The sequence below is a fragment of the Hypanus sabinus genome, chromosome 6 (assembly GCF_030144855.1).
Source record: "Hypanus sabinus isolate sHypSab1 chromosome 6, sHypSab1.hap1, whole genome shotgun sequence".
Lineage (NCBI taxonomy): Eukaryota > Metazoa > Chordata > Chondrichthyes > Myliobatiformes > Dasyatidae > Hypanus > Hypanus sabinus.
Window position 1 is genome coordinate 161956368 of NC_082711.1, and position 27675 is coordinate 161984042.

General features: G+C 42.8%; 1 protein-coding gene across 2 annotated transcripts in view; it reads left to right on the plus strand.

The window, feature by feature from the left end:
- The window catches only part of LOC132396024 (coronin-6-like), a 266758-nt gene that overhangs the window by 8051 nt on the left and 231032 nt on the right, over positions 1 to 27675 (plus strand). Inside the window, exon 2 of one of the 2 annotated variants that reach the window (XM_059973324.1) lies at positions 20870 to 21032. The exons of the other annotated variant lie outside the window; for it this stretch is intronic. Coding sequence (XP_059829307.1) covers positions 21026 to 21032 — 7 coding nt within the window. The 5' untranslated portion in view covers positions 20870 to 21025. The remainder of the gene's footprint in view (positions 1 to 20869; positions 21033 to 27675) is intronic. 2 annotated transcript variants of the gene reach the window in all.

The window sequence follows — 27675 nt, forward strand, 5'->3', positions numbered from 1 at the left end:
GTCTGTCTTTCTTCAAGGAAATAGTTGAATTTCATCATGGGGGAAATATTTGTGTCAGCGACAATGATCAGAAAAAATTGGCAAAGATTCATAAAAGTTAACTCACGTCTTGACTATTCTGAATTTATTTTTTAGATGGACAGGAAAAAGTCTTTAAGTATTGTCTGCATAAATCTTAAATGAATCTCGTAGGGTTTAGTGCAAGAGTTGAACCCATGTAATTGGCGGTAACATGGGTTGGACATTGAAAGTGTATGGATAATGAGAATGAGATCTTAAAAATAAATCACATTCAAAACAGATTCATAAGGACTTGTATTGAGGCTTCAACATTTAGTTTTATACATCAATAACTCAAGCAAAGGAATAGGAAGTTGTCTATGGAGTTTGGACGGTGTAGGCTGGCAATCTAATGCAAGGGAGTGAGAAGACATTCTCTTCTAAAGAAGTAGAATGGAATATTTTTAATGGAAAGGGACTAGCATCTGTGGAGGAGAAAGAGATTCGAGCATAAATGCCACTCGTTAGATTGCTACCTGTAGGTTAAAGAAGGCTAATAAAATATTGCTTTTTTAAATCACAATTTAGCCAGAATTTGAATCTGAACAAATGAAGCTCAGAACTTGGTCTAGTCTATCCAAGGCTCACTTGGGTAAGGATGCATTGGACTTTTAGGAAGGTCCATTGGAGATGAACAAGAATGATTCTTGGGCTTAATTGAACATAATCAGTTCTTATTCACAAAACTAAGGCATCTATTGAGCAATGAGTGTATATTAGTTTAAAAGTGTTTGGTCTAAGTATAGAGATAGCAGAAATTTATTTTGGCAATATGAAGAAAGACAGTATTATGGAGAGGAAAGTTGAATTAGTCTAGGAGAATATCATACATCTTGGCATCAGTTGAGGAATCCATTGTCTGATATCTCAGAGGGATTCTTGTTCTCCCTAGTATTTGATGTTTGAGAGCATTGAGAATTTAGAACTCCCTCAAAATGACTTCAATAGTGGAGCTGTTCTTCAATGTTGGCCCTTTAAATAGCACCGATTTGGAATAGACGGGGCCATTTTCTCCAGAGTATTCTGTGAGTAAAGAGCTCTGATTTTGCAAACCTGTGAGGATGACTATCTCACTGCAATCACAATTGGCATAATTTTGGGAGAGTTTCGTCTAAGGGACACGAGTCTCTCTGGTGTTCCTGTATTCTTTTGGTTCAGTGTCTGTAGCTAGTGTTATCAACTTCCCGAACCTGACCAATTGGAAATTAGGATTGGTGTATGAGTATTGTCATCAATATCAAGACTTGCGCAATGCACATCTGGTCATGGGCTAAGATTCAGGAGGGTGTTAGTTACTTCAGAATCAGGAGAGAGATAAATTACTATCTAATATTTTCAGTCTGCAAAAAATGTAGCTATTATCTACATTAGGTCACCTTGATCCAATTATAGCTAATTCTTAGGTACTGTTTCTCTTTTGCTCATGCTTTTAATTACCAGATAAGTTTGTGGGATTGAGTAGTGGAGATATTGGAGCAGCCTTTTATACAATGAACTAGTAGAATAATTATTTGACAGAAAAAATGAATAAACACCTGGGTTCAGTTCAAATTAATTAGAGTCCATCATACAGGTTCATTGCAAAGGAAATCAAAATCTAAAGAATATTTGACTCACAAAGGAAACATTTAGCTTTTGTTGAGTAAACCATTTATCATTTGTTCCGAAGGGTTAAGACAACGTCATTACAGAAGTTGTAAAATACTCTGACTATAATTTACTCATGATGTATAAGAGATTTCAATTACTACTAAGCAAATATTCGGGCTCTATAAAGCATTTTTTACATACTCCATCAAACAAAGATTTTAAAGACTGAATATAAATTAAATCTGTCCAATTTGTGATATTCCTGCGTCTGCCATAATCTAATTTTTTCTTTTGCATTTTGTTTAAAATATAAGCCAACAGTACTGCATTTATGCATTTATCTTTCCTGATTTGCAAAATGTGAGTTTCTTCGATATGATCAGCTGCTCAGTTAGTTTGATAATATTTTGTCTTTCAGACGCCAGGGCTCCTTTTGAGCTGGTGCATTGACATTAAGTGACATGGGGCAGGTCTCCCCTTTACCTACAGAATGCTTGTTGCATGGCAGCTTTCTTTGATGTCAGTAATGAGCACTGTCACGGCTCACTGTAATCATCAGGCCAGAGCTGTTAAGCTTTTTTAAAAAAACCATCTTCACTCTATGTGATCCAATTGTATGGGTCTATTTGTTCAAACAGAATCTACTGAGAGGGTGGTTGATCGGTATTAGCATAAACCCACAAGCAGCTGTGTGGCATTCCACTAGCAGCTGGAAGGCTGCAGTACGATAATGTAGTCACTGGCACTGCAAAACACCAAGCTGTCAAATGCCATCTTCCTTTCATACTCTGAGCAGTTAAAATCCCATACGTTAGCACCCTCATTTGCCTTGAGTGCATCAATGCCCTGAGATTCTTCAGTGAACCTTTTGTCATCCTGGTGTTGTTGAAATACAATGGTGTTGCATTTTATAGATTTCTATCGTGTTCTCAATTTCCCATATTGTTCTCAACTGATTAGTTGCATTTGGCATGAACAATCTACCAAGTAAATCAGATGAAAATTATTGATTATTTCAAAATTTTCATGGATCTATTGCAGTTTGAGAGAATTTTGCAGAAATGTGTTTTTGTTCACAAGCTTCGGAATGTTTTACTTGTGAAGTAATAATTCTAACTTCCAATTTGCCAAGGAAACATTTAAACTTTTCTTCTCTAAGGACTTTTGTTCGGTATCTATTGGAATAGTCTGTATTAAATTGAGCAGCCTTTTACTCCCTGTTGTGTTCTGCTCTTGTTCTGTTCACTTCATTTGTTCCCCTTACCGAGAGCCAATAAATTCTTATCAGTCTTATCACTTTACTGCAGCTTTTAGCTGTGATGGCCTATGTTGGCCATTAAGTGCTGGCTTTTAGATAAATCTGGCTTTCAAGAGGATGATGATGGGGCAGAGACTCTTTGAAATTACAGTATTCTTTCTCAAGTGACTTGCCTATCAATGTATCATGCTTAAAATGGCAGCTAAATTATTGTGCACTGGAACAAGCTTAAAAACAGGGCTGTCAGTAAGTTGATCCCTGCTGCAGTGAATGGAAAATTGTGCATGTGGCTAGTCTGAGCAGGTCAGTCAGGAGGTGTGATGTGCATTTTCAAGGTGATGGGCAAACTATTTGGAGTGAGAAGAAGGATAACTAGAAATCCCAGGAGGGAAGGGCAAGTGGGAAAGACATCATTCTGCGTCAGAGTTGGCTACTGCTGTGTTAATTTGCCAGTTAATCTTTTAAATGAAAGGACTGCAAGCAGGAAAATGAAGGTTGAAATTCTGACAGGATGCTTAAGAGCAACCTTTGCACTATGGTTGCCAAGTAATCATAAAGGTTAGAAGCATCAACCTTGTCTTTATTCCCCTTCTAATGAGAACACCCTCCTAAATTTATTGATGTTGCACATACCAACATTTTCAAGGGAGCTATAATGTGCAGAGCTTCCTTCTGGGCACAGTACATGGGAAGGGGTGATGTGAAAAATGAAAGAAATTGTGAGTGGGTTTATCATAAAAGGTCCTCATCAGCCTCTCAGCTTTGTTTTAATCAATTACTACTATCTATCAAAGTAGTGCATCCCCAAAGGAACTAAAGATTCTGTAGTGATGTGCTTAGGGCAAAAATCCACCAACACAAGTGGCAAAATCAGGCCATTTGTGTTTGTGGACAAAAATTTACTACATTAATTTGGAAGATGAATTTAGTAAACTTTTAGTTGATAGTTATGTGGTCAAATGGCATTGCGTTGCGGAAATATTCACCAAGCTTGGCAGTTTGAGGTTAAAGATTTTTTTGTTTCAAGATGACATGCCTTGATAAATTATATACCCAAGTTATTTTAGGATTGAAACATCCTTATTTTCACAAAACCGAGGGAAAGTGGAGTGGAGAGTTTGGCACAGTTGCAAATTCCACAAGTGACTGGAGACCTCTTGACACCACTGTTGCAGGTGCGGTGTGAAATGGGGTTTGGAGTTGATTGGCAGGAAGTGAGATCATGTGGCTTTGAGGGAAGGGTTTGATCTTCTTGCTTCACCTGCAGGATGAGTTTTTGTCCCTTTCCAATATTCCCACTTCTCTTCCGGCCTGACATGCATCATTCAGGTGCACGTACCGTGCTTTAACAGTATGACGTGCGTGGCCAGATGCGGCATGTCACAAGTAAGGTGGGGGCACAAGACATTTCCCAACTTCTGCTAAAGCATTGTAGGGTGAGATCAAATCCAGCAAACTGGCAGCTGCTTGTGTGCCTGATTGGCTCAGAAATGCACAGAGTTCCAATCATCTAAAATTGAAATCTGAATACAAAAACGAAGCACTCTACAAAACTCTTTGCTCAGATTCTGCTGCAGTTGTACTGTTGGGTTTGATGTGGCTTGGAATCAGAGAGCACGGAGAGTTGGTTGAGTAAACGTTCATCATCAGTTCTGGCAAAGTTGCTGAAATTGAGATGGTAGCTCTTTCTCTTTCCACAGATGCTGCCTGACACTGTGTGTTTCCAATCTTACAGGTTCCATTGTGCGTTTCTGTCATTTCAGAATCAGAATCAGGTTTATTACCAATGACATCAAAGTCAAATTAAATTTATTATAAAAGTTTGTATATGTCACCATAAACTACCTTGAAATTCCTTTTCTTACAAGCATTTACGGGAAAATAAAGAAATAAATTGAATTTATAGAGACTGTACATAAACAAAGACCAACAAACAACCATAGGTCATGGAAGTTGCTGTTTTGTCAGTGTATTACAAAGACAAACCTATAGCTTGCAAAAATAAATAAATAGCACATAAGAGGATTAATGAGGTGGTGTTCATGGACCATTCAGAAATATGTTGGTAGAGGGGAAGAAGCTGTTTTTAAAGCATTAAATATGGGTCTTCAGGGTCTTGCATCTCCTCCCCAATGGTAGTAAATCAAAGAGGGCTTGTCCTGGATGGTGATGGTCTTTAAGAATGCTGTCTTCTTGAGGCTCCACCTTTAGAAGATGTCTTCAATGGTAGGGAGAGTTGTGATGGAACTGGCTTGGTCTACAGCCTTCTGCAGCTACTTGCCATCCTGTGCATTGGCACCTTCATACCAGCCTGTAATGTAATCTGTCACCGCAAGCCTGTAGACATTTGCTTGAGATTTTCACTGGCAGTTACGTCTGAGGTTTGCAAAAGGTGCTTTGAAAGCTTTGTCTTTTATACGATCGCAAGTCACTGCTGGATGCTAAGAAGATCAAGCACTGCAGTACTATCCCATCAGTGAATTGCTCCATAGTGACGGAGCTGTATTTATTGCACTGTTGCCTAGACTTCTTGTGTACTGTTGTGCCGAGAAGGTGCGCAGTGTAATGGACATTTTTATTGTGATTGCAAGACACTGGACATTGATAATTAGAATACTGCAAGTCGGTTCCCTGGTTCTTTGGCAAAACTGACAGCAAGGGAATTGCCTCAGTTGTGGCAGGGACAAGGCTTAGGCCGAGGCCGTGGGGCCATCCAATTCGGTTGTCCAGGGGAGGAGACACCGAGGCGGTACTGCCCTCAGTTGTTTGCTTGGTGGATGAATAAGCTAAACCAGGACAATTTACTATCAATCTAGTTAGGCCACACAAGGCTATGGTATTTTTTTTTCTCTTCGTGATTATATGATTTTTGTTTGAAAACACAACCACGTGTGCAATGTGCGACGTGCTGTTCGTAATGTGCTTTGCACCTTGACCAGAGGAATGGTGTTTTGTTTGGCTATACTGACGGCCCTCCTTATCCGCAGGGGATTGGTTCCAGGACCCCACGCAGATACCAAAATTTGCGGATGCTCCAGTCCCTTATTTAACATGTATGAGTGCGGTGGTCTTTAGGACCCAGCAGAGCCCTGGACTTTATTTAACATGTGGACATTAGGACCTGGTGGCACAGCTCTGAATCCGGCAGTGTTTCTGTTCACGAAAATAATCACGATCGTGATTGAAAATAAAGTGGAAATAATAAAGCGATCGGAAAGAGGTGAAACGCCATCAGTCATTGGATAAGCGTTAGGCTACAGTTGGTCAATGATCGGAACAATTTTAATGGAGCATGTGAAAGGCCCTGCCCCGATGAAAGCTACAATTATTACTAAGCAACACAGTGGTTAAATTATTGAAATACGCTTGTTTCTTAAGTGTTTTATATGTATAGAAAGGTAAAATATGTACTATATGCTAAGAAAAATGTTTGACTAACTGATGCTAAATAATACCGGGTGTACCTGTTCCAACTTCAAATCCGACTTAAAGATGGATTTAGGAGTGGAACTCATTCATAACCCGGGGACTGTCTGTACTTTTAAGTCATTTCTAGTTTACTTATAATACCTAATACAATGTAAATGCTATGTAAATAGTTGTTTTACTGTACTGTTTAGGGAATAATGACAAGAAAAAATAGTCTGTATATGCTCAAGCAACGAGTGCCGGAGAGAGAACTTCTAGGTTTTCCCGATCCGTGGTTGGTTGAATCCGTGGATAAGGAGGGCCGACTGTATTCAAGTATGGTTGAATGATAATTAAACTTGAACTTGATATGGGTGGTTATTGAGAGTTTAAGTAGGGGGAGAGATAGAGAGAGAGAGATCAGTCTAGGGCTATTGACATGACTAGAACCAGGAGCAAGCGTCATTTCATAGATAAAGGTAGGATAAGAATGAAATGGCTAAAGAGAAATAATGTCATTGAGTCCTAGAGTACTAAAGCACAGAAAAGGTTCCTTTAGCCCATCTAGTCCATACCAATCTGCTACTCTGCCTAGTCCCATTGATCTGCTTCTGGACCATAGGCCTCAAAACTCCACTCATCAATGTACTTACACAAACTTCTCTTAAATGTTGCTATCATCCTTGAATTTGATTTTGTGAAAATCGTGCCGGTGCAGAAAACAAGGGGAAGTCATATCTAAGTATTATTCATTTCTTTTTCTCACTTTCACACCAATTAGATCACTTTTAATATTTATTTTTAAATGTCAACTTGCACTTCAACTTCACAAGTGCTGCCTTTTAAAAGGGATATTGTACATCAACTACTGGATGAGCACATTTGATATCTGGAGGTTCAATAGAATGAGTTGGTCAGTGATGTGTCTGGGTAATTGGGGATAGAGAATGAGAAACCTCTGCATAAAGTGCAAACAGCAGACCTTGAGGGGAAACTTTTTTGTTTTTACTAATGCACCTGCACTTTATTATCAAAATTGAAAGTTAATACATTTTTCTTCATCATGTCTAAAATAAAAACATAATTTTGTTAGCAACAGATAACTGAAGTGCCCTGTGTTGAACCCACCAGCCCCAAGAACAACAACCAAAAAAATTAAAGCATGAATTTAAATATTTCCCTACAACATAGGAGAGGCCCTTTGGCCCATTAGGTCTGGGCTGAGAGAAAGCCCATTTCCCCATTAAGGTATCTTGTTAACTTTTCTCCACACATTCCTATCAGCTCCTTCAGACATTTCCACTCACTTACCCCAGGGACCATTTAGAGTAGCTGATGAACCCAACAGCCTGCAGGACTTTAGGATGTAGAAGGAAACTTAGAGCACCCAGTGGAGTTGCATGCGGATAATATTCGAGGTCAGGATTGGGCAGAGGCCTCGTTGGCTGCGCCACTCTGCCACCCTGTTGATAAACCCAGATAATTGCATTGTGAGATTGTTGGGTTTTGGAACTCCAAAACATTAAACTAATTCAAAGGAAAGCAAGAGAGCTGAGAGATGTGAGTCTTAGTTTTGTGTTTACTTTAAGCAAGGTGCACATGTATCACATGGTAGTGCCATGATGTATGCAATTTACATATTTTTACATATAACCATAATGAATAAATAAAACAACAATGGATGCTTAATCAAACAGAACAAGATTACTCAAAAATGGCTGCAATATTAAATACTCTGCCCAGATGATGCTTTTCTGAGATAGGAGATGCAGCTGGGACAGAGAATGTAATGTCCAACTGTACATGGCCATTTGGCCCATTGGCTTCATGCAGTCCCATAGCAGTGTGGTCTCATTAATCCCCTCCTGTTCCTTTCTCCTTGCAATGTATTATCTGTCACACTGCTTTTACTTTTGCCTCTCAGTTACAATAAGGTGTAAAATGTATAAAGGAATTGGAGCTGCAGCTGGATAACCTTTAGCTTTTATGGGGGAATGAGCAGGTGATAGATAGGAGCTATAGGGAGGCAGTCATCCCTAGGCTGCAGAAGGCAGATAACCGGGTGACTGTCAGGAGAAAGAAGGGAATGGGAAGCCAGTGCAGAGTACCCCTGTGGCCATTCCCCTCAATGGCTGACACGAGGGGGCATAGTTTTGAGGTGCTTGGAAATGGGTACTGAGGGGATGTCAGAGATAAGTTTTTCACACAGAGAGTGGTGGGTGCGTGGAATGCACTGCCGATGGTGGTGGAAGTGGATACAATAGGGTCCCTTACGAGCCTCTTAGATAGGTAGATGGAGCTTGGAAAATTAGAGGGCTATGCGCCTTGGAAATTCTAGGGAGTTTCTAGAGTAGGTTACGTGGCTGGCACAACATTGTGGGCCGAAGGGCCTGTAAAGTGCTGTAGATTTCTATGTTCTAGAGGGTGTGACAGTTATATTTTTTACTCAAAGAGTGATGGATGCCTGGAATGCATTGTCTGGTAGAGGCAAATGCATTAGAGGCTTTTAACAGATGTTTAGATTCGTTTAGATGTTTAGGGATTCGTTTCTTGAGGGGGGCTTTGATTTACTTTGTAGCTGGTTCAGCAAAACGTTGTGGGCCAAAAGGCCTGTTCCTATGCTGTATTGTTGTATGTTCTAATAATAAGTATACCATTTTGAACACTGTTGAGAGGGCAATCGACCGGTGGGGTTGCTGTGGTGACCATGTCTCTGGCACTGTGGCTCAGAAGAGAAGAGAGGTGAAGAGGACGGCAGTGGTGATAGGAAAGTTCATAGTCAGAGGAGCAGAGACGAGATTCTGTGGGTCCGATAGTGACACCCAGATGGTCTGTTGCCTCCCAGGTGCCAGGATCAGGGCTGTCTTGGATTGTGTCCATGGCATTCTGAAGGGGGAGGGTAAGCAGCCAGAAGTCTTGGTACATATTGTCACCATTGACATAGGGTGAGGAGGTCCTGAAGAGAGATCTTAGGGGCAAGGTAGAAAGCTGAAAAACTCGACCTCCATCTTTGGATTGCTGTCTGCGCCACACACCAGTGAGGGTAAGAATAGGATGATTTGGCGGATGAATGCATGGCTGAGGAACTGGTGCAGGGGGCAGGGGTTCAGATTTATGGATCATTAGGATCTCTTCTTAGGAAGGTATGAGCTGTACAAAAGGAACAGGTTACACCTGAAGCTGAGAAGGATCAATATCCTTGTGGGCAGGTTTGCTAGAGCTGTATGGGAGGGTTTCAACTACAGAAGGCAACTAAAAAAGTCATAAAGAAGGAAATCATGGAATATGAAGGTAAGCTAGCCAATAATATTAAAAAGGAGCCCAAAAGTTTCCAGATATATAAAGTGTAGAAGAGAGGCAAGAGTAGATATTGGACTGCTGGAAAATGATGCTGGAGAGGTAGTAATGGGGGACAAGGAAGTGGCAGATGAACTGAATAAGTATTTTGCATTGATCTTCACTGTGGAAGACACTAACAGTATGCTAGCAGTTCAAGAGTGTCAGGAGGGAGAAGTGTGTGAAGTTGCTATTACAAGGGAGAAGTACTTAGGAAACTGAAAGGTCTGAAGGTAGATAAGTCACCTGGACCAGATGGTGTACACCCCAGGGTTATGAAAGAGGTGGCCGAAGAGATTGTTGAGGCATTAATAATGATCTTTCAAAAAACAATTGAATCTAGCATGATTCCATTAGAATAGCAAATTACAAATGTCATTCCACTCCCAAAAAGGGAGAGAAATGGAAGGAAGTAAATCATAGACCAGTTAGTCTGACAGTGTATGGGAAGATGTTGGAGTTGGTCATTAGGGATGTGGTTTTGGGGCACTTGGAGGCACATGATGAAGTAGGCTGTGGTCAGCATAGTTTCCTTAAGAGAAGATCTTGCTTGACAAATCTGTCTGAATTCTTTGAAGAAATGACGAGCAGGATAGACGAAAAAGGAATTTGTGGATATTGTGTACTTGGATTTTCAGAAGGCCTTTGATGAGTTGTCTCACACGAAGCTGCTTAACAAGTTAAGAGTCCATGGTATTACTGGAGAGATACTAGCACAGATAAAGCATCGGCTGATTGGCAGGAGACAGTGGGAATAAGGGGAGACTTTTCTGGTTGGCTGCCGATGACTAGTGGCATTCCACAGAATCAGAATCAGGTTTATTATCACTGGTGTGTGTCATGAAATTTGTTAACTCGGCAGTAGCACTACAGTGCAGTCCATGATAATTAGAAAGAAAAAAAAGAAAAAAGTAAATCAATTACAGTAAATAAATAAATATATATGTATATTGAATAGATAAAGAATAGTGCAATACAGAAATAATATTTATTAAAAAAGTGAAGCAGTTTTCATGGATTCAATGTCCATTTAGGAATCGGTTGGCAGGAGGGAAGTAACTACACTTGAATCACTGATTGTGTGCCTTCAGGCTTCTGTACCTCCTTCCTGACAGTAACAATGAGAAAAGGGCATGTCTTGGGTGATGTGGGTCATTAATAATGAATGTTGCCTTTCTGAGGCACGGCTCGTTGAAGATGTCTTGGATACTATGGAGGCTAGTACCCAAGATGGAGCTGACTAAGTTTACGACTCACTGTAGCTTCTGTGCAGTAGGACACCCTCCCCCCCCCCCCCCCCATATCAGATGGTGATGCGGCCTGTCAGAATGCTCTCCATAGTACATCTATAGAAGTTTTCAAGTGTTTTAGTTGACAAACCAAATCTGTTCAAATTCCTAGTGAAATATATGAGTCTGTGCTGGAACAGCTTCTTTTTGTCTCATATATCAATGACATGGATGACGAAATTGATGACTTTGAGGCCAAGTTTGGGATAATACCAAGATATGTGCAGGGCCATATCTGATGTGTAAAGGGACTTGGGAGTCCTCTTGCAGGATTCCCTAAAGGTTAATTTGCAGGTTGAGCCAGTGATGAGGAATGCAAATGTGATGTTAGCATTCATTTCAAAAGGACTAGAATATAAAAGCAAGGATGTAATGTTGAGGCTTTTTAAAGCACTTATGAGGCCTCACTTGGAGCATTGTGAGCAGTTTTAGGCCCCCAAAATGATTTTGGGACAGAAAGGTTTGTCATATGATGAACGTCTGATTGCTCTGGCCCTCTATTTACTGGAATTCAGACGGATGAGGGATGACCTCTGATGCACCATCAATAACTCACACTGAGACGTAGGCGAGATATCGGCTTTTATTGACTGGAAGAAGGAACCAGGAGTGAGTGTCTATCATACAAGGTCCTGGAGACTGAGGCCGATCTTCAGGCCGCAGGTCTCCTTTATACAGGGGCCTGTGGGAGGAGCCACAGGAGCAGTCAGCAGGGGCGTGTCCCGACAGGCACATAGTTCACCACATTCACCCCCCCTTCGTTTGAAAAAGTCCTCATGTAGCGAAGGTTCTTACAAGTCAAGCCGATCAGGCGGTCGAATCTGTCGCTGCGATCTACGTAGCACCAGCTGTGACCGCATAGGTGCCGGCAACATTGGCGATTGCACAGGGGACGGGGGTTGCGCGTGTTCTTGCCCACTAGGCGCCGGTGATCCCTCATGCATGTGCAAGGCGCCTGGTATAAATGCGTACGAAACGCCCGGTATACAAGTGTCGTGAGGAGTCTGTGTAGGGCCTGGTGAGTACGGTGTCACCTCTGGTGCAGGGTTCACAGTTACCGGAGAGCCTTCAGGGTAGTGGTCTGCTGCACCTGCGGGTGCCAGGTCGCGGATGGAGACCGTGTCCTCCCGCCCATCAGGTAAGACCACGTAAGCATACTGGGGGTTCGCATGGAGAAGGTGAACCCTCTCCACCAGCGGGGAGTATTTATTGCTCCTCACATGTTTCCGGAGCAGCACTGGCCCCGGGGACGTCAGCCAAACTGGTAGGGTGGTCCCAGTGACAGACTTCCTGGGAAAAGAGAATAGGCGTTCGTGAGGGGTGGCATTGGTGGACGTACATAACAGAGAGCGGATAGAGTGCAGTGCCTCAGGGAGGACCTCCTGCCATCGAGAGACCGGCAACCCTTTGGACTTGAGGGCTAAAAGTGTGGCCTTCCACACTGTGGCATTCTCCCGCTCTACCTGGCCATTACCCCGGGGATTATAACTTGTGGTCCGACTGGTAGCAATGCCCCTAGCTAGCAAGTACTGGCGCAGCTCTTCACTCATAAAGGAGGACCCTCTATCACTGTGGATATAGCAGGGATACCCGAACAGAGTGAAGAGCTGGCGCAGGGCTTTTATGACGGACGTGGCAGTGGTGTCGGGGCAGGGGATGGCAAAGGGGAACCGTGAGAACTCGTCAATAACACTGAGAAAATAGACATTGCGGTCAGTGGAGGGAAGGGGGCCCTTAAAGTCAACACTCAGGCGTTCAAAAGGGCGGGTGGCCTTGACAAGTTGTGCCGTGTCAGGACAGTAGAAGTGCGGTTTGCACTCGGCACAAATTTGGCAGTCCCTGGTCATCGTCCTGATGTCCTCCAGGGAGTACGGCAGGTTCCGAGCTTTCACAAAATGGTAAAATCGGGTGACCCCCGGATGGCAAAGTTGTGCATGAAGGGCGTACAGCTGGTCGAGCTGTGTGCTAGCACATGTTCCCCGGGATAGGGCATCAGGGGGCTCATTGAGTCTGCCAGGCCGGTACAGGATATCATAGGTGTAGGTGGAGAGTTCTATCCTCCACCGCAAAATCTTATCATTTTTGATCTTGCCCCGCTGTTGGTTGCTGAACAGGAACGCAACCGAGCGCTGGTCGGTCAGCACAGTGAATCTTTTGCCAGCAAGATAGTGCCTCCAGTGCCTAACAGCCTCCACTATGGCCTGGGCTTCTTTCTCCACCGCGGAGTGCCGAATTTCAGAGCCTTGGAGGGTGCGAGAAAAGAATGCTACTGGTCTGCCTTCCTGATTAAGGGTAGCAGCCAGAGCGAAATCGGAGGCATCACACTCCACTTGGAAGGGAGCGGTCTCGTCCACTGCATGCATCGTAGCTTTGGCAATGTCCGCTTTAATGCAGTTGAAGGCCGCGCAGGCCTCAGCAGAGAGGGGAAACGAGGTAGACTTGACCAGGGGGCGAGCCTTGTCTGCGTAATGGGGGACCCATTGGGCGTAATAGGAAAAAAACCCCAGGCACCGTCTGAGGGCCTTGAGAGTGGTGGGAAGAGGGAGCTCTAACAGGGGGCGCATACGTTCGGGATCAGGCCCAATAACCCCGTTTTCCACGACATACCCAAGTATAGCAAGGTGGGTGGTACCAAAAACACACTTGTCCCTGTTATAAGTAAGGTTCAGAGCTGCGGCCACTTGGAGAAACCGTTGGAGGTTGGCGTCGTGATCTGGCCTGTCATGACCACAGATGGTGATGTTATCCAGATAGGGAAATGTGGCCTGCAGTTGGTACTGGTCCACCATCCAGTCCATTTCCCTCTGGAAGACAGAGACACCATTCGTGACACCGAAAGGGACGCGCAGGAAGTGATAGAGCCGGCCGCCCGCCTCGAAGGCGGTGTAGGGGCGGTCCTCTGGGCAGATGGGGAGCTGGTGATAAGCGGATTTCAGATCTATTGTCGAGTACACCTTATACTGAGCAATCTGGTTGACCATATCCGCGATGCGGGGTAGGGGGTATGCGTCAAGCTGCGTAAACCTATTGATGGTTTGACTATAGTCCACCACCATCCTATTTTTCTGCCCAGTCCGAACAACAACCACCTGGGCCCTCCAAGGGCTTGTGCTCGGCTCAATGATCCCCTCCCTGAGCAGCCGCTGCACCTCCGACCGAATGAAGGCCCGGTCCCCCGCGCTGTACCTCCTGCTTTTGGTTGCCACAGGTTTACAGTCGGGGGTCAGGTTGGCGAACAGCGGTGGGGGAGGGATCTTGAGAGTGGAGAGGCTGCAAGTGTCGGTAGCGCAGCTGTTGGCCTGGTTCTGGATGGGATGTGTGTGTCCGTGTGTGTGTGTGGTCAGTAGCGGGGTATGTGAAGAAGTCCCACAAAACTGAGGATTCTTGACAGTGAGTGGTGGGAGGGGCCCGTCGTATACCATAGTCACACTTTCGAGATGGCTCTGGAAGTCCAGCCCCAATAGCACAGGTGCACACAGATTAGGCATGACCAGCAGTTCAAAGTCCCGATATACTGTGCCTTGCACCACCAAAGTCGCTACACAACCCGCCCGGATGTCTGCGGACTGCGACCCAGAGGCCAAATGGAACCTCCGACTGACCGGCCGCGTTGCAAGTCCGCAGCGTTGCACTGTGTCCGGGTGAATAAAACTCCCAGTGCTGCCCGTGTCAAACAGGCATCCAGTCCAATGCCCCTCCACCTGGATGTCCATCATGGACCTTGCAAGCTGGTGTGGGGCGCTTTGGTCGAGAGTCACAGTGGCCAGAGTTGGATCGCCGTCGGGGTACCCGGTCAGCATCGGAGGGTCGGGGGCGGGGCATGCTGACGCCGACAAAGATGGCCGCTCACATCCGGGGTACCCGGTCAGCATCCGAGGATCGGGGGCGGGGCGTGCTGACGTCGACAAAGATGGCCGCCCACATCCCGGCATGCAAGATGGCGGCCCCCACGTTTCACCCGCAGCGCTGCACTCCGCTCGAGGTTGAGACTTACAGACCTTGGCGAAGTGGCCCCGCTTTCCGCAGCTGGAGCAGGTCGCTTCTCGCGCTGGACAGCGTTGTCGAGGATGTTTCTTTTGGCCACAGAAATAACAAAGCACGAGTTGCTTACGGGCCACAGCCGTGGTCTGGGTCGGGGAGCTCGTGGAATGGCGACTGGCGGCGGCGTTGGCGAATTCACTCCCGGGAGCCGGCGGTGGCGGGGTCTGAGGCGTCCACGAAACCGGTGGGGAATCGCGCGACTGGACAGCGTCGGCGTTATGCCGCGCAGCTTCTAGAGCGTTGGCCTTCTCTATCGCCGAGCTTAAGGTAAGATCCGAGTTCTCCAGCAGCCGCTGGCGCATGTACACTGACCTCAGTCCCGTCACAAAGGCGTCTCGCACCAGCAGCTCTGCATGCTGTTCTGCCGTGAGCGTCTTGCAGTCACAAGCTCGGACGAGTGTCTGTAGTGCTCGGAGAAACTCAGCGCACGATTCGCCAGGCCGCTGTTGCCGGGTAGCTAAGCGATGTCTTGCGTAGACGGTGTTCACCGGCCGCAGGTACTGTCGTTTGAGGGCGTCCAGTGCCCCTTCGTAGGTCGGCAGGTCCCGGATAAAGGAGTAAACTTTGGAGGAGACCCTCGAGAGTAGGATTCTGTGCATAACGGCGGGTTCAGTCGCACGAAGCTCCGCCAAGTACGATTGGAAGCATGCAAGCCAGTGTTCAAAAGCGAGAGCTGCGTCAGGGTCTTGAGGGTCCAAATCCAACCAGTCCGGACGCAAAACGGGTTCCATGTTTTAAAACTTCCAGTCAATAAAGTTGATGCACCATCAATAACTCACACTGAGACGTAGGCGAGATATCGGCTTTTATTGACTGGAAGAAGGAACCAGGAGTGAGTGTCTATCATACAAGGTCCTGGAGACTGAGGCCGATCTTCAGGCCGCAGGTCTCCTTTATACAGGGGCCTGTGGGAGGAGCCACAGGAGCAGTCAGCAGGGGCGTGTCCCGACAGGCACATAGTTCACCACAACCTCATTGAAACCTCTTGAATGTTGAAAGGCCTCAATAAAATGGATGTGGACAGGGTGTTTCCTATGGTGGGAGACTCTAAGATCAGAGGACACAGCCTCAGAATAGAGAGGCATCCTTTTAGAATGGAGATGAGAAGGAATTTCTTCAGCCAGGGAGCGGTGAATCTGTGGTATTCATTGCCACAGGCAGCTATGGAGACCAAGTCATTGGGTATATTTAAGGCAGAAGTTGATAGATTCTTGATTAGTCAGGGCAGGAAAGGATATGAGGAGAAGGCAGGAGATTGAGACTGAAAGGGAAAGTTTGATCAGACTTGATGGAATGATGAAGCAGACTTGATGGGCCAAATAGCTTAATTCTGCTCCTATATCCTAAGGTCTTATGGAAATTTACAGTATTCCCTTAACCTAACTACATATCTTTGGGATGTGGGAGAAAACCTGAGTAAAGGGAAAAGCCCATGTAATCACTGTGGTGGTGGAGGTGGGTGGGGATTGGGGAATGGGAAAGTCAGTCAGGACAAAATCCAGTCCTTGGTGCTGTACGACAGTGGCACTAACTGCAGTGGCAGCAATAGTGCCATTGAGAATTGGGAGGCCAAAACACAAGGAGTCTGCACCTGGCTTTAACACCTATATACAGACACAACAAAAGCTACCGGGCCATTACCGAAACACTGATGTCAAATTCTGACAATATATTGCAAGTTCGTTAGCTTAAGAGAATAGACCACCATAGTTTTGTCCATTGCATATTTTCAATTATTGTTTCATTTTGTTTCTATCATTAACCTTTATTTCATTTTGTTCACCGTATTTAACTTTTTTAAAAAAATCAAAGTTGAGTTAATTGTCACATGAGTATGTGCATGCACAGGTGCACAGGTGCAAGGAAAAACTTGCTTACAGACACCCAGCCTCAGATAAGGGTATTCACAAGAAAAATGCAAACATAGATTATACACAGTTTTTACAAGAAGGAACATACAGAGAACAAATAAAAAAGGTCCATGTTGGTGCAAAAAGATCAAAGTAATCATAGAGTTGCCATACTGCAGTCATTGGGGTTGTGCCAGTTGGTTCAAGGGCCAAGTGGTTGAAGGGAAGTAGCTGTTATATATTGCTGAGAGAATCTTCTGCTGCAACGTGCCCCAGTTTGTTCGGATTGCAGTCTTGACTCAAAATAATGGCTGTTTGAGTATTGAAATTATCTTGAACTGTAGAATTACTTTCAAAAAGGTGACAAAATGGTGTGGGTCACTTTGGCTAAAATCTGTATAGTCCAGAACCTGGTGGTGTGGGACTTTAGGCTTCTGTCCCTCCTGCCTGATAGTAGAAGTTGACATTAATGCTATTAAAATGATGATTTTACCGAAATTTTTATATTTATTCCAAGCTTTACCAATTTTTATTCCTAAATCTTTTTTTGATAATATTGATTCAAAGATTTCCTCATTTGTTTGGCAAAATAAAAATCCTAGGTTAAGCAAAAGGCAATTACAAAAGTCTAAAAAAGATGGTGGTCTAGCTTTACCTAACTTTAGATTTTATTATTGGGCGAATAATATTCGTAACCTAATGTACTGGAAACTAGATTTGGATTCACCTGTGTGCCCACAGTGGGTAAATTTGGAATGTAGTGAGGTTAAGGGATATTCTATATTTTCCGTTCTTGGTTCTTTTCTTCCTATTGATTTAGCCAAATTCAATAAACAGATATCTAACCCTGTTGTTAAACATACACTACGAATTTGGTTTCAATTTCGCAAATTCTTTAATCTGAAAAACTTTGCTCTGGACAGCCCTATTTTATGTAATTTTTTTTTCAAACCTTCATTGACAGATCAAGCTTTTAGTATATGGAAAAGGAAAGGTATAAAATTTTTTCGTGATCTTTTTTTTGAAGGTACTTTGATGTCTTTTGATCAACTATCCAACAAATTTGAATTACCTAAATCTAATTTTTTTAGATACTTACAAATTAGAAATTTCTTACATAAAATTCTTCCATCTTTTCCTAATTCAACTCCATCGGATTTTTCAGATTTGATTTTTACTTTTAATCCTTGTCAGAAGGGATTAGTAGCTTTTATTTATAACATGATTATGAAGATACAGCCAGAAATATCGGATAGAATTAGACAAGAATGGGAAAAAGAACTTCGATGTAATATATCAACAGATAAATGGGAAAAAATTTTACAAATGGTTAATTCCTCCTCTATTTGTGCTAAACATGCTTTAATACAATTTAAAATTGTACATAGAGCTTATATGTCTAAAGATAAACTTGCCCGATTTTATTCGCATATTAATCCTCAATGTGACAGATGTCACTTAGAAGTGGCTTCATTGACTCACATGTTTTGGACATGTCCCACTTTACATAATTATTGGAAGGACATTTTTGATGTCATTTCCTCAGTATGGAATATCGATTTACAACCCCATTTTATTACTGCAATTTTCGGTATACCAAATGAAGATGGCAATCAGCTTTCCCCTTCAATCAGACGAATGATTGCTTTTGTAACATTAATTGCCAGAAGGTCTATATTACAAAACTGGAAAGAAGTAAATCCTCCTACTACATTTCAGTGGTTCTCCCAAACTATTTCTTATCTGAGTTTGGAAAAAATCAGAAGCACTATCTTTGATTCTTCAATTAAATTTGAAGAAACCTGGGGACCATTTATTCGACACTTTCATATGAATTAATTTGGCTTATTTCAGATCCTTTTCTCTACTTATACTTGTTCAGGTATGGAGTTCTGGAGTTTTTCTTGACACCTTTATATATTTATAAAGTGCTATTATTGCCCATGTTAGTTTTAGTTTAGTATTTTTTTTCATTATATATTTTTTCTCATATATAATTTCAATTTTTTTTTTCTTCTTTCGACGATTATTTTTGTTTTTCATATATATTTATATAGACTTGATTGATTTATGTACCTTTTGTTGATGGATGTTTTAATAGGATATTATTATCCTATTACTAATGTAATTTCAAGTCTATTGAATCTGTAATCTATTCATTATTTTGTGTTATTTTTTCTATATATGAAATTTAATAAAAAGATTGAAAAAGAAAAGAAAGAAAGAAGTTGACATGACCTGGTTGGAGGGGAGTTTTTATATTTATTGCCTCATGTACATACCTCTAGTGGTGGTGAGGGTTGTGCCCATGATGTATTGGGCTGTGTCCTCTGCACTTTATAGCTTCTTCTGTTCCCGAGCATTTGAATTGTTGATATAACCAGTCAGGATATTTTAATCAGTTTGCACCACCCTCTGAGTAAAGAAGACCTCCGCACATTCATATTTCACTTTTTACCCTAAATGTATTTCTTCTAGTTCTAGTCTTACCCAACTTCAGTGGAAAAATCTGCTTGCATTTACCCTATGTGTACCCCTCATTATTTTGTATACCTCTATAAGATCTCCCCGCATTCTCCTACACTCCAGGATAAATAACTAATTTATTCACCCTTTCCCTCAAGTCCAGTTGCATCCTTCTAAATTTTCTCTACTGTCTTTCAAGTTTATTGATATTCTTCCTGTAAGTAGTTGACCAGGACTGCACACAATTCTCCAAGTTCAGCCTTACTAATGTTCAATACATCTTCAACATAACATCCCAACTCCTGTACTCAATACTTCGATTATGAAGATTATTGTGCCGAGAGCTTCATTTAAGATCCTGTCTACCGATGATGCCAATTTTGTGGAATTCTGGGTCTGTATTCCCAGGCCCCCCTTGTTCTGAGCTGCAGAATGTACAACACCTCACACTTGTCGTCATTAATTTCCGTCTGCCGTTTTCCAGGCTATTTTCCCAGTTGATCCAGACCATTTTGGAAGCTTTGATAGCCCTTGTTGCTGTCCACTACACTCCTAATCTTGGTGTCACCCACAAACTTACCGGTCCAGTTTACCATGTTATCATTCAGATCGTTGATATAGATGACAAACATCAGGTGGTTTGCATGGACAGTTCAGAAATCTGATGACGGAAGGGAAGAAGCTGTTGATAAATTGCTGAGTGCATCAATCAGGACCCTGTATCACCTCCCTGATAGAGGTAACGACTCCCCCCTCCCCCCACCCATCACCACCACATTCCTCCATCTGGCAGAACTGGTCCTCATGTTCAACAATATAATTTCTCCTTCAGCTCCTCTCACTTTCTCTAAACTTCAGCGTGTAGCCAGGGGCACCCGCAAGGTCCTCAATTACGTCTTTCTTTTCGTTGTATATGTAGAACAGTCCATGCTCCAAGCTTTCTCTGGTAATGCTCCCCAACTCTTTCTGTGCTGCATCAATGACAATCATGCACCCATGCTGGGCTTGTCAATTTCATCAACTTTGCCTCCAACTTCCACACTACCGTTAAATTCACTTGGCCCATTTCTGAAACTTCTCTCCCCTTTCATGATCTCTCTGTCTCCAATGTTACGTACTCGTGACACATGACAGTGGTGCCCTTGTCATGTGACTGGGGTTGAAGCTGTACTGGACTTGAGGTGATGGTCTTGTGATGGTGGAATGACGTCATTTTCCCGCCAGTAGAGATCATGTGATGGGTTTTTTACAGGTTATAAAAGGTAGACCCCACCCTGTGAGGAGGGGCAGTTCGTGGCTGGATTTGCCAAGTTGACTTCATGCCACTGCGTGTTTGAAGTGATGACGCAGTTTAGTTGAAGGATGAAGTTTTTATTTAATGCCTAAAGTTTAAAAGGTTAATGCCAACAGGTTCTTTATGATTCTGTTAGTTTGAGAATTAAAGGAGAGTGAAGATTCAAGGTTGGAAGTTAAAGATCGAGGAGAATCGCTTTCTACGGTGAAACGGGGGCGACCTTCGTTTGATCCTTATTTGGAAGGATTTCGTTGACTATCTTCGTGTTAATCCCTAGGTTTACCTAGAAAGGATTGAAGGTAGTGGAGAAGGAAAGGTCAGTGCCTTTAAGCCGTTCTGTTTCGTAAATTCTTCGTGGGAATTTCGACGTCGGGAATCGAAGCAAGCGACGTGAAAGAGAACTTAAATCGTCCTGTAAAGTCTCTCCTTTTAAATGGACTGTGAGCATATCGAACTTTTGGCAATATCACTTTAAGAACTGTTTTGGAATATCACTTTAAGAACTGTTTTGGAATATCACTTTACGAACTGTTTGAACAGCCGCTCAGCAGCTGTTTCCGGTTACGGTAGTGTTTGTTTACTTTTGGGGGGTTTGTTTTCTGTGTTTAATAAACGGGTTGTTTGTTATAAGAAACCCTTGCCGAACTCATATATTTATTGTTGCCTGAATACGTAACACCAACTTCAGAGAAAAACTGTTTATTGATATCTCTTATAATCTGCTGATTCCCATGGCTATCTTGCCTATACCTCCTCCTGCCCTGTTTCCCATAAAAATGCCATTCTCTTTTCTTGGTTCCATCTTCTCCGCCAAATCTCTTCTCAGGATGAAGTTTTCCTCTCCAGGATATGTCAGAGGTGTTGTACTTCTTCAGAGAACGGGGTTTCCCTTTCTCCACCATTGATGCAGCCCCCACCCGCATCTCCTCCATTTCCCGGACATCTGCGCTCACCCATCTTCCCGCCACTTTAACAGGAATAGAGTTCTATTTGTCCTCGCCTACCATTCCTTAAGCCTCCACAACCTCTGCCATCTTCAATGGGACCCTACCATCAAACACATTTTTACCTCCTGCCTACTCTCCACTTTCCGCAGAGATCTCTCCATCCGTGGTTCCTTTGTGTCCATTCGACCCTCTTCACTGATCTCCCTCCTGCCACCTATCCCTGCAGGCTGCAGAAGTGCCACTCATGCTCATTTACCACCTCCCTCTTCTCCACTGAGGGCCTCAAACAGTCCTTCCAAGTGAGACAACACTTCACCTGCGAACTTGTTGGGTTTGTCTGCTGTATCTGGCACCCCTAATGTGGCCTCCTCTACGTTGGTGGGATCCTATGTAGATTGGGGCACTACCTTATTGAGCACCTTTGGCTCCATCTGCAAAAAGTAGGATTTCCCAGAGGAACAACCACTTCTGTTCCAATCTCCATTCCCATTCTGACATGTTGATCCATGGCCTCCTCTTCTGCCATGGTGAGGCCACTCTCAGGTTGGAGGAGCAACACCTTGTATTCCATTTAGGTAGCCTCCAACCTGAAGGCATGAACTTCAATTTCTCCAAATTACAGCATTTTTTTTCACTTCCCCACTCTGTCCCCCTCTTACCTCTTCCCCTCACCTACCTATTACCTCCTCCTGGTGTCCCTCCTACCTTTTCTCCCATAGACCCCTCTCTTCTCCTCTCAGATTCCTTCTTCTACAGCCATTTACCTCTTCCACCTATCACCTCTCAGCTTCTCACTTCATCCCGCCCCCCCCCCCCCACCCACTGGCTCTACCTATCACCTTCTAGCTGGTACTCCTTCCCGTCCCCCAACTTTCTTATTCTGGCTTCCTTCCCCTTCCTTTAAAGTCCTGCTGAAGGGTCTCAGCCCAAAACTTTGATTGTGTATTCATTTCCATAGAAGCTGTCTGACCTGCTGAGTTCCTTCAGCATTTGGTGTATAAAGGAGAGTTTGACAGGTTCTTGATTAGTAAGGGGTTAGAGGTTACAGGTGAATGGGTTTGAGATGGATAATAAATCGGCTATGATGGAATGGCGGAGCAGGCTCAGAGGGCCAAATGGCCTAATTCTGCTCCTGAGTCTTGTGGTCTTTTGGCTCATGGGTTGCAGAAGAGTGAGAAATCAGCTAGCATCAACACCTTCAGGGGACGAGAGATGCATTTACAAAGTAAAGAATGATGATCAAGGCTGGTAATCACAATGCAAACTGCTAATGGAGCAAAGCCATCATTACTCACGTCTGCCTCTTACTTGTGGTGGTGAGAAGTGCATTGATATATCATGGATTGCCTTTGTACAGCGGTAATGTTTCAAGCTCTTCCTGCTAATGAATCCAATTATCACTGGGGTCAAAGTGCATTTTCCAGTATGGAAAAATATAAAACGAGGCAGCATTTTCCCCACCCATCCTATTTATATGTAAATGCAATCATGCCAGATGAGTCCACTTCGCAGAATACTACAATTTACTGCTATGGATCGGGTTGCTGATTGAGGGCTCTATCACAGGACACCTGCAAGGCAGCAATTAATCGATCCTTTTGTGTAAAATTGGCAATAGAGATTTTTCACCGCTTGAACCCAGTAAGTGTTTTTTTTATTTTACATTATTTTTTACAAGATTAGATTTATTTATCACATGTAAATAGAAACGTACAGTGAAATGCATTGTTTTGCATCAAATCAGCGAGGATTATGCTGGGCAGCCAGCAATTGTGGTCACTCTTCCATCAGCAGTGTAGCGTGCCCACAACTTGCTAGCCCTAACCGTACATCTTTGGAATGTGGAAGGAAGCCCACATGGTTACAGGGAGAATGTGAAAGCAACAGCGGGAATGGAACCCCGATCGGCTATTGCCAGTGCTCTAAAGAGATGTGCTAACTACTATGCTATTGTGTCACCTCTGCAGGGGAAAAGGGATAAAAAGCTATGGTAGAGATCTTAGCAGGAGGACAGACTGTCCTAGACAGGATGAAGGACTCTGCAGTACCCCACACTTGTTAGTTATAGGCCCTTTGATCAAACATAACTCACCGATAATAAACGCAATCCAACCTGGACCCATCATAAACGTATCTGAATATTTATAACAAAAATACCACAGATAGAAAATCCACCCCAAAGAGAAGGTATTAACAAGTTGCAGATGATCTTTGTAAGAACTTTCTTGAGTCTTCCAGATTCCTTGGGCTGTTCACTGACTCACTAAGTTATGGTTTAGAACTGTTTCTCAGATATTGTTGTTTCTTCTTGGACTAATCGTCAGTGTTGGGATGTCTATACTGGGCTGCTGTCAGTGTTATAACCCTCTGTACCGGGGCATTGCCCGTGTGGAGACTCTTTGTATAGGAATATTGTTGAGGGTGTATAGGCAGTACCTGTGTAATGGTCAGCTTGTGGTCATTGGAGAGGGACAGTAGTGAGCTTGGTGTCCCTGTCTCATGGAGCAATGGTCCATAAGGTATAGGAACAGAATAAGGCCATTCAGCCTATTGATTGCCATCAATCATGGCTGATTTATTATCCCTCTCAACCTTATTCTCCTGCCTTCTCCTCATAACCTTTGGCACCCTTACTAATCAAACACTCACCAACCTTCGCTTTAAGTGAAACCAATGATTTGGCCTCCACAGCTGTCTTTGGCAATGAATTCTACAAATTCGTCAATATGAGGATTCTGTACTGGGGAAGCTAAATGAAATATGTGCAGTGGATTCCAGTTCATTTCTGCTCCACGTTGTGAACAGTGCATTTTAACCCAATTAGGTGACAGCCCCAATTAGCCAAAGTTTCATGGAATTAGTTTAAAAAAAGACCAACTACTGTTTAACTGAGTAACAAATTATGTATTTATGAAATACAGAAGGGGTTAGAACATTATCAATTTTGTTCATTTTGCTGATTTTGTTCATTTAAGGTCAATAAAAAGAACACTGTATTGTACACTGGATGAATTCCTCTGATAACTACAGTACAATAAAACTAATAGTATCAAAGGAGTTGATTCTAATAATATCAACAGGAGAAGTTCATCTGCTTTTATGCTGCCGTGTTCTTTTGATTGACTGTAAATGAACAAGGTCAGTGCAGACACCTAGTACAGACAATGGACTGCCTTCCTGCATGGTGTAGTATCAAAGATCACTGATTTTTTAATTTGGCATCAGTCAGCCTATACAAACAACATAACAAGCATGCACAACTGATGCTATTTAAAATTATTTGCTGTAACCATGGTGTAATATCTAATGGCCACTCAAGTTGCACATGACTGACTCTAGTTAGAAACTGTTGCAACCTCCAAATCTTTGTTTTCATTGAAACATTCAAAGTGATTGCTAATATCTTCCAATTCTTTGTAGTTCCTAACTTGCTGAAGTAGCGAGATTGTTTCATTTTCTCACATCACTAAGCCTGAAAGCTTGAAAGCATAGTGAGCAAAACTGTTCTGAATTGTCTTGCTGCTTATTTCTTGCCAGCTATAGATGACAAAAATCACTTTTTTTAAAAACATAAACACATGCAACTTTTGTTACTTAAAAACTGATTGCTCTAAGCATGGTGTAGTCTCTAATGACCACACAAGTGTACACGACAACAACATTCATCTGTCCGAATTAAGTGGTGTAGTGGCCTAAATAAACAAAGGATATCCCAGCTATTTTCCGGATTAGTTTTTGTTCAGGGGTAGCATGGTAGTGCAGTGGTTCGCAGAAAGCTTTACAGTACCAGTGGCCCGGGTTCAACTCCCATTGCTGCCTGCGAGGACTTAGTACTTTTTCTCCATAACCGCACAGGTCTCCTCCAGGTGCTCCAGTTTCCTCCCACAGTCCAAAGATATACCAGTTGGCAGGCTAATTGGGCTTTTTAGATTGTCCTGTGATTAGACTGGGATTAAATTAGGGGATTGCTGGGTGGCACGTTTTGAAAGACCAGAAAGGTTTGTTCTGCACAGCATCTCAATCAATTAATAAACAAGAGCTGCCCCAATAAGCTGATGGCCCGATTAACTGGAATCTATTGTATATTGAAAAGGACTGGCTGCGCCCATTTCTATTTAAGCTATGTGAATCCACTGTTGAAGTTTGTTTTGATGGTATAATAACTGCAGATGAGTTTTTAGTCATGCAAGACGCCATGAGAAGTCTTGTTTTTGAATGGTTAGTGGTGTCTTTTGAGGACTTGCTGAGCGTCAGAGCTGTGGAGCCATGCTATGATTGTGGCCACATTTTCTGACATTCTTGTGTCAATGATTCATTACAAGCGGCTCAAAAATTGATCAAGAAGTTCTTAACATCATGATAAACTGAATTGCATGCTGACAGTGCGATAGATACCAGCATGATTATGAAGACGCCAAGTATATAGAATTTCATAGTAGTTTCTTTGCTGAACGAACTTTGGGTGAGTTTTTTCTTAAATGTGCGATCGGCGTCTGTCCTAAGCTTGGATCAGATATTTGTTTGTGAAAGCATGTTACTCTGTTTTCCTTGGCTGGTTGTGATGCTTTTGAAATCCTTCCATGCTGGTACAATGATTCCCATTTAGTACACTGTCATTTCATTGGCATGACTGTTATCAGAGAAAGCCCAAGTATTCAGGAAATAGCAAAATCTGTGTCATGCCAAATGAGAAATACAATCTCTTAATTATATAAAGTTATTGGAGGTGGATAACTCTCCTCTTTATATGTCTCAGCATCATGTGGGATTAAAATAGAGTCAGGAATGAAGTATTGCAGCATTTTTTCTTGCTTGGGGAATAGCACACAGCACACCAGAGCCGATGGTTTGAGCACGTCAGCATCTTTTCACGCTTGCCCCCTGGGTAGTGTTCCTTATGATTCTACTAAATATTTATTGGCCAATTACTGCAAATGATGCAGAATCTTGTGTTTCTGCCCTGAAAGAGTCTTCAAACCATAATGGGTGCTGACAATGCTGGAACCATTCAGCAGGTCAGGAAACATCCGTGGTAAAGGACACTGTTAATGTTTCACATCCAACGCTGGATACACTCAGCAGGGCAGACAACATCAATGGAAAAGGACACTCTTAACATTTCAGGTTCACTGCCCTTCATTGACATTTTCTACTCTTACTTCATATTTAATGTATCTGCACTTTTTTTCCATTGAAATCAGACTTCTACCCAGGTCTTACTGTTAGATGAGAAGTCGTCAGATACATCTTTAGTTTTTGCGCATCCATCAAGGATTGCATGGGTCGTAAGCATCATTGATTAATCATTTCATGTTCCACAGCTGCTGTTACTTCATTTTTTTTGTCCCTTGCATTATATTCCTGTGTACCAGCATGTATTGGAAATGAATTCCTCAAAACAAACTTAAAAAGCTACTGCTTGGCAGATGACCCAGCAATCATTCTTCTTAATGCTGCTCTCAAACCTGCGAATCCATTTTAGCTTGTTGAATTTTCAAGGACCAATCAGCCTTTACCTTTGTCGAGGCAGAAAAGCCAGTAGGTATTGTAAGTATTGTGTTTTAGTGGAGGTCCTGTTTTTAAAAAAATTGTCATTAATACTTAAATAATGGCTTTAAAGTTAATAGAGATTTATTTGCATGCTGGCTTGCAACCCTCCCCCCCCCCACTGTTTATAAAATAATTCTGTACAGCTTCCCCTTGATATAATTTATTCTGCTCATTCCACTCCATTGAGTGGGAGAGGCAGTCTTTAGTCTATTATTAATTTCACCTAGTCTTTGTTCTTGGTGTAGGTAGTAAATGTGGCATCAATCACATTATTCATTTTATTTTTCTGGCTCAGTAGTTTCATTATAGTCTTCAGCAGCAGTCTCATGCATACTAATCACATCAAGCAACTGACAGTTGTTTCAAGGGGAAGATATAGGGGATTGTGTAAATCTGAAATGAAAGCAGAGAACGCTGGAAATAATCACCGAGTCAGGTTTTTATTTCGTTCATTTCAGGAGGGACGTTTTCAGGCACAACATTTCTTTAAAGACGGATGTTGGTAAATTTTTGATAGGGCAGGAAATGGAGGCTAAAGGAACTGGCACAGAAGAGAAAATGAGTCCATGCTTGTTTTGAGCAGCCT